This window comes from Rhodamnia argentea, chromosome 8 (genome assembly GCF_020921035.1).
Source record: "Rhodamnia argentea isolate NSW1041297 chromosome 8, ASM2092103v1, whole genome shotgun sequence".
Lineage (NCBI taxonomy): Eukaryota > Viridiplantae > Streptophyta > Magnoliopsida > Myrtales > Myrtaceae > Rhodamnia > Rhodamnia argentea.
The window spans coordinates 21653836-21661793 of NC_063157.1; the positions used below are offsets into that span (position 1 = coordinate 21653836).

At 39.4% G+C, this 7958-nt stretch overlaps 1 protein-coding gene across 1 annotated transcript; it reads right to left on the reverse strand.

Moving 5' to 3' along the window:
* Nucleotides 1-1948: 1948 nt before the first annotated feature.
* Nucleotides 1949-5233, reverse strand: LOC115748154 (protein trichome birefringence-like 33). The gene is made up of 6 exons (XM_030684595.2): nt 4922-5233; nt 4337-4562; nt 3413-3584; nt 3115-3314; nt 2826-2984; nt 1949-2684 (listed from the first exon to the last, which is right to left on the reverse strand). The coding sequence occupies exons 1-6, from the start codon at nt 5112-5114 to the stop codon at nt 2345-2347; spliced, it is 1290 nt and encodes a 429-aa protein (XP_030540455.1). The 5' UTR covers nt 5115-5233; the 3' UTR covers nt 1949-2344.
* Nucleotides 5234-7958: the final 2725 nt, after the last annotated feature.

The window sequence follows — 7958 nt, forward strand, 5'->3', positions numbered from 1 at the left end:
AAAATAGAATAAGCTTATATTAGGCTAGTTTGACCTCATTTTCATAAATTTGGGCCTAAATTTTCAAGATTTCATAGATTTCACTCTTCTATAAAAAATGTTACAGAAGATGATAGAATCCAACATATGGATGATAACATATATACTCATAGCCGCGCGACACAAAGTGTAATTATCTGCACGTGGAGCTAAAGCTAAACACCCACTTGGATTTGGGATAGAAGCTGCAAAATGATAGTGAAGGACTTGTACTTGTATCAAGGAGGATAATTTATTTTTATTTTTTGTTAGTGGATAATTTGATTATTCAGCTACTATGTTTGTATGTATTTTGGACAACGCAACATTTAAAGAAAAAAAATGAGTTCTTAATATGGGAAATGTCCCATACTTCAATCGAACTTCAAACGTAATGTATTAAAATTTGTGTTTCATTTATGACATGCTAAAAAAAATTATGTATTTTAAATTATTTTAGTGTGGATTGAAAATTAGTCTTCAATTTAGGATGGAATTTTACAAAGTAAGTACATAGTTATTTGACTTAAATGAAAAAAATTAGGAAGAGAAACAGTTTTTTGAAATAGAAATTTTGTGTAGTTATCAAACGCGTTTCTATTCCAGGAACATAAATTTTGGACGGTTATCAAACGCGTTCTGATTCTCTAAAACTCATCCGGAAACGGAATCAGAAAAAAAGTCATTTTAATCGGAATCGGTTTTCCGGAACGGAATGGTTACCATGCACAGCCTTACTTTCCAGTCGGGATTGATGATGTTTTCAAATCAGCCGCTTGAGATCATGTTTTCTTTTTTATCGAAAGAAAGAATACATTCATATATCATAATAATAGTCGGGAGTTATATTTTTCAAGTCTAGAAAATCCCGGATAGATGCATAACAAAGCAAAACTCAGAAATCAACTAACAAAGCACGATCCGCAACTAGAAAAATACTCTAATCCCTCAATACTTTACCAAAAAAAAAATATACTCTAATCCCTCAATAACGGATCTGTCACCCGTAAAACTTCAGCGGCTGATTACCAGATTCATTGACAAGCACATGTCGAGATCTTTCACTCCATTTGCAACAGCTTGCGGTGTGCATCTACGTTCAACGTCCCCATTACAATCGCCTTGTACAAACACCAATATCAATATTGAAAGGACGTAGATCAAATGTCTATAGGGAACTCCCATATCTATATCTAGATTTAGTTTCAGAGAGTGAATTTTGACCTAAATCTAAATCGGGAGATGAGAGCGATCTAATCTCGGAGAGATTGTGGAGCCACGTCAAAAATAACTTCCTTGGGAGCCGTCGCCTGGACAAATAGCCAAACCGATCTCCACGTTCACTCAAAACCAGTTGCAGAAATTTATTCGAGCCCATAAAAGGGAAGCTGTGTGTGAGAGAGAGAGAGAGAGAGAGAGAGAGAGAGAGAGAGAGAGAGGTTCCTCTCTCACTCAAGGACAACTTCCGCGTTGGCCTTCTTAGGGAAAGGAGGAAACCCTAGATCATGTCGCTTTAACTGTTAGGATTTTGCACCATCCATATATCGGAAGGATAATCTATTTATATTATCTTAGACATGGTGAATGTTTCTGTAATTTATCATGTAAGTGAGAACTTCATTTACCTGCATAGTGTTGTATACACAAATATACAAATTCGACCACTTGAAGAGTTACTTAGAATATATCTACATGCCTCGAGGTGTTAACTTATGTAGATCTAGCCGCACAATCCTACGTGACCATATTTCCAAAAACAGGATGATATATGTAATCTCTAACAATATGCTTGTATTGGAAATTCTTTCAATAACATCGTGATGATTTAAATAAAAGTTTGGACTCGCGATTTCCGTGCTAGTATATACGTGACCCGTAGAAACATCTATCTCTTAGCAATCTCTAGCATTCGAAATTTTCAATTGGTAGCATGAGAAGGAAGTGACCGACTTGCAATCTCTTAGCAAAGTCGACTTCAATCACCCAATTGAACGGTGGGATGGACCAAAAGGTACGTGCAACAAAAGCACATTAGATTGGACCTCATGTTTTGGTCTATGAGGCCGAGCAAGGCCCATTCTCAAAAAACTAATAGTACCCATAAAAATTAAAAAATTAAAAACTTCTTTTGGAACCTACCATATCTTAAAAATAAATTCAATACTTTTTAAAAAAATTCGAAATTACTATACATGAAAGCCAATTGCCAGCCCTTGCATTCCTTTGGTCTATAGTGTTTCCTGAAAGAAGAGGAGGAAGGAAGGAGGTCATGTTCATTTGATGACAAAACCCCCCATTTTTCTAGGCACTCTCACATGATCATCAATCAAGGATAAAAGAGCTTTGTGAAGAGAAGCTCATTCCAAGTATCCTGAAGGCCGGGCAAGCACCAATGCACGCAGTCGGCGTAGCTTGCCGGGTTGGCCAGTTGCTCGGCCGTGAGCTTACTCCACTGCTTCTTGTAGATGGAGGTGTGCGCATCTTTGCGATAGCTCGAGAGCTGGGTGATGTTGAGGAGTGTGATGGGGACTTTGGTCTTGCCGAACACCTCCCCGATCACCCGCATCACGCTCTTCCGGCAATCCGAGCCCCAGTAGTTTGGGTCTTCGATCATCGCCGTCTCGTTGTAGCAGTTGCCGCCCGGTTCCCCGCCCCAGTCGATGCTCCTGCATACCATGCCACGGTGTTTCCAGCAATCATCATCTAGGCCTTGTTTAACAGATCCATCGTACGAAGTTCGCATTTATAGTGAATCAAAACTCAGATTAGCTAAATGAAATTGACGAAGATAGGGAATTAGTACTCACTTTCCATGCGTAGGTGACATGCTAACAAAGAAGACCCGGGTCTTGCTCGGGTCCATGTTCCTTTGAGCCCATCTCAACATGCTCTTCATTCCCATTCTGTAAGCGTCCTCTGTTGAAAGCTCCACCACATCCTTCGCCTCATCATCGAATGAACCTTTCCTACAGAAAAAGTAAAAAGTAAAACCGCAATTAGCTATCCCATTTCAATTTGATTGGGGTCACAAGTAAAGTTAGAATAATAAAAAGCAAAGTCAGAGACGCGCTAGCCAGTAGATGGTAGAGAAATTACAAGACTTTCATCTTCAAACCGGTCATCCACCATAGGTAGGTATTGAACACCATTATATCGGTTCCTTTCCAGTGCTTCCCATGCTTGTTGATCGACCCTTTTCTCACGATCCGATCGGATATCCTGTGAACTATCGCGTCGTCCGAATTCGACTCCAAAAGAAATGGCGCCCAGTAGAACTCGATCGTCGCATTGTAATCCTAGAACCGGTAGCGGAAACTATGTCGCAAATAAGAATATGCATAATGCGAGAACATTAGTGATTTTATACTGGAAATTGGCCAAACCGGTTTCTCACCTTGGCAGTGAAAACAGTGAGCGAACCGAACGTTTCCATTGATTTGGCGCCTTCGGGGATGGCTGATTGGAGAAGACAAACCATGGACACAAACTGTCCCCTATTTAGCGAATCTCCGACGAACATCATCCTCTTCCCTCTCAGTGTCTCGAGCATTAGTGTAGCATTAAAGCTGCAATTTTTTTTTTTTTTTTTTTGGGTGACAAAGTCATGAAATTTGATCAGGGGAATTATAAGATGATACTGAAGAATTCTATTCATGAATCGAGTGATCTCAATCGTCGCATGATGTAGTGCACCACTAGACACGTGCAATCAATGAGTAAGACCTTGGCCCGGACTGCAATCGATCGAGTTTATGCAGGAAAACTCCAGGGCCAAGGCTTCCCAAAAAAGAAAAAGTCAAGGCCTCAAAAAAGTCAAGACTTCCTTTCCTTGTAAGCGAGGACTTTGACCCCCACAAACAGATCGAAACAAAAAAAGCAAAAAGTGCAAATATCGTAAGGAAAATATAAAACAAGAGATGCCTAGACGTGCGATGTGCTCAGCCTGCAGATCGCCAATGTTCTCTCGGGTCGAATGCGCAAATTAATTAAAAACAATAACTTCATCGCGCTACGCACGCATGTTCGATGCTACGTACGCATGTTCGATGATTCTCAAAATATGGTAAGTGGAATTTTTGCAAAATTTTCTCGCCATATCTAGATGATTATCAGAAAAATTCAAACAACAAGGAAAGTGGAAAGTATGTGAAAGGCAAGAAGAAACTGGAATCTAGATATGTTAAGTGAAGGGAAATGGTCGATTTCGTGAGAGACCACTCCTCACATCTTTCCTTTTAGAGAAGTATACATAGGCAGAGTAGAACAAAGCAAAGTCATGAACTTTTTAGGCACGTATCTCTTGAGTAATGGAGTCTACCTGGGAAGATTACAGCCGTGAGGTTGCCATCTCCAGAACTGATACTTCTTATCAGGCCTTCCCTGTGCTTGGCAAGTCAGCTGAGGCTGGATGTACGGACAGTCCGATTCTTCGTAATGCGGCCGAGTCGACTCATCCCTCACCCACCTCCCTCTGAATATGTCGCAACCTTCCTCCAGGGTCCCAATGGCGAATGGCAATGAACCCGCCTCACCACTCTTCCTCTCTAGTTAGGGGGAGAAACAAAAAAAGTTGCCAATACAATTTGGTGAACAACTTTTTGAATTTAAAATGACGGTTAATGCGAGATGTATGTTAACCCCGGCATCTAAAAGTTGTAATCCGATGGCCCCGAGACATCACATGCTGCAAATAGAGTTCCTAACAATGCCACGGTTATAGTCAATATGATTCGACAACCGAATCTTCGGCGATTGAAATGAACGCGGCCGATGGCAAACGAGGTTTTGTATTCCAGCTATACTCAAATTCTAACGAACCTTTTGATTTTCGCAACTACGGGAATCAATATATTGACGAAGGTGATGGAGTAGTCGAATTCGGTCAGCAAATGTGTGAACTCACCGGTGGTGGACAGAAGCCAGGTCGAGACGGAGCTGAGCTGGAGCTCTCGGTCGAACATGCACATGAAGTCTTCGCCATAAAGGACCGCGACGAAGAGGGTGAAGGCTAATAACGTGAAGATGTACGGGGAGAGGCGTGATTTTCTCAGAACAGAAGGAGAAGAAGATGGAGATATCGCGATGAGTGGCTTCATTATCTTGGTCGTGTCTCTCTCAGACTTGTGTGAGGAAAGCTTCTGTTCAAATAGAGCTATGGAGGATGAGCTGTCACAGGTTTATGACTTGGCGTTCTTGAACGAGTATTGGAATGATACGAGCAATGTCTGCCCTGGAAATTCATGAGATAGTGTCCAAGGGGAGTGTTGACCAGGCGTGGATAGAGCTAAATCTCTAGGTTGATTATTTGGGAATTGAACTAGGGTCAGAGGTGTTTTTAGTTATCAAGAGTTATGATGAAGAGGTTAAGTAAATCTCAACATCAAGTTCACATTTTCTCGCTAGAAGAAATCTTTCCACTTAACTATACTTTCTTATAGACCCGTCAAATTGGTGGGTCAAGTCATAAACAGTTCGACCCAAATAGACTCATTTCACTCGTCTATGACCTGTTTATTGCAATACAAATCTAGTGACTCGGACACGACCCGACCCTATGCCTAAAACACTTCCATATTTAATCTAATTTAGAAAGACTTATACTCAAACTGATGCGAGAATACAAAGTGAGTGAGCGTGAGATCGAGTGAAGGCAATAGAGAATCACGAGAGTGTCATAGATGTGGGTTAGATCTAAGTAAGTTGTAAACCCATTTATGACTCATTTAACACTCATACGAAGCTTACACCCATTTTGTGACCCATTTACAACTCGAGCCATTATATATGAGTTAAGAAATGGGTTTATGACTCATTTTGACAGGTCTACTCTCATTCAATGATTAGCCTACTTTTATTCCATAGCTTATATTATATTATTAAAGAGTTAAGTAGATTTCAGGTGAAGTGGAATGAATAGGTGCCATCAAAAAGAGGAGGGCGTGAAGAAGAAGAATGTGGTACTGACTCTCGATCCAAAAGGGAAACTATGATGTCGCTTGGCTGCTAAGGCAAGGTCGCCGTGAAAGATTGGACATCATTATCGTCACTTTATATTGCAAATACGTAAAATACAAACGTGCGGGGTTTTGATTAAAGATGAAAGTCTTAGGGACAAGTTAGGGTTTCTATTTAATTCAATCTTCTTTCTGGAGGTTTTAGGTGAAGAAAGACCAAAGCATTTGGTGATGTTTCAGCATTAAAATTGGTTGGCCCCCCTTGACTTGCTTCCTCACTCCAATGGTCGTATTCCCGTTGGTCAATGTTCAGATCTCAAGCCACGTATATATAAGTAAGCTCAATAGCGAAGTATCACCCAAAATCATAGTTTAGAATTCATTGATGTCGACATTAGTAATGCCCCCTTGAATCTTCAATTGATGCATGGAATCATTAGAAGCTCTTTTAAATCTTTAATTGATTCACAGAATCATTAGAAGCTCTTTTAAATATTTTTTTATGGTGCCTCGTTTGTTTTGCTAATGAGTGGTTGCACCTTCATGATTGACGAGTTCTAGTGATGGGGCTCGAGGTTCAGGCTGATTTTTATTTCTCTTTGATTTGCATAATCTTCTGGGTCGTTGGGTTATCATGGTGCTCAACCACAAATGCATATCAAAGTGTTTAAATTAGCAGAATCGCTTTCGCGAAGATTTACGATGTGGTCATTGTAATCTAGCAAAGCAAAAATTGGACATCCACCTCGTGGCCATTGGAAAGGTTACCATTAGCTAGAATGCTATGTAATGAACAACAAACCTTACAATATATAGCATCCTAATCTAGGTTAAAATCTCTCATTTGTTGGTCCTTGGTGTTAATATATTATTCTCTACTGTCCGGGGTCATAAAATATTTATAACATGCGTACCCCAATCAATTATCTAATGTCATGGAATTAAATAGTAATATATATTGCCAACGGTTACCAAGAAATAAAAAAGAGGCAACAGACGACGCTCAGTCAGATCCATTAAGCTATGAGAGAAATATAAGCATCCTTATCTGTCATCCAATGTTTCGGATGTTGAACGGGGATGGGAAAATTACTAAAAAAATCATAAACCTATTGCATTTATGCCAATTCAGTCCCAAAATTTTCAATTATGCCAATTCAGTCCTAAATCTTTCGACAATTTACAAATTCAGTCCTAAACTTTTCAATTATACAAATTTGGTCATAAAACTTTTAATGATTTGTCAAACTAGTTCTAAACCTTTTTCACGAATTATCAATTTAGTCCTTTCGACAAATTACTCAAATAATATATTTAGGACTAAATTGGCGAAATTTCAAAAGATTTAGGACTAGATTGACATAATTAAAAGGTTTATGATTAAATTGGTAAGTTGTCAAAAAGTTTAGGACTGAATTGGCACAATTGAAAGGTTTAGGACTAAATTGGCACAAATGCAATAGGTTTAGGACTTTTTTGGTAATTTTCCCAACGGGACCAATCCGATCAAAATGTGTTGTTAGGGTGGTCTCAAATAGGTGATTCCATTTTGGTCGGGCTCGCTATGATGAGCGATGATGTTCAATTATGTACGGGCCTCAATCCATAAATATGCCATAAGTGATCATTTTCTATAATTAAAAAAAAAAATCTGACAAGTCATTCATTTTTCGTAAAATAATTGGAACTCTTGTAAATGATGGTAAATTTGCCCCTCTGCACAAGGGTGAAGGACTGATTATTTAAGCCCCACAAGTATCCATTGGACGAACGTGCTTGGATATATTTGGTGCAGAGTCAAAAGGACACAGTTGCCGTGACCGGAGCCTCCAGATCTGGGGCGATGAAAAGGAGGGGATGCCCATTTATAGGAATAATATAAGTGTGTAATGCATTTTCCTCTTGAAATAGAAAAAATTTGAATAAAAAGAAAATGAGAAATTTCGAGCATGGAATTGGATTCCCAAGATTCAGTTAATCTTGTTG

Coding starts and splice junctions, on each gene's coding strand:
- LOC115748154 (XM_030684595.2), bottom strand. CDS start 5,114: ATGAAGCCACTCATCGCGATATCTCCATCTTCTTCTCCTTCTGTTCTG. Junction 3,585..4,336: donor CACGGCTGTAATCTTCCCAG/GTAGACTCCATT, acceptor AAAAAATTGCAG/CTTTAATGCTACACTAATGC. Junction 2,985..3,114: donor GGTTTGAAGATGAAAGTCTT/GTAATTTCTCTA, acceptor CTTTTTCTGTAG/GAAAGGTTCATTCGATGATG.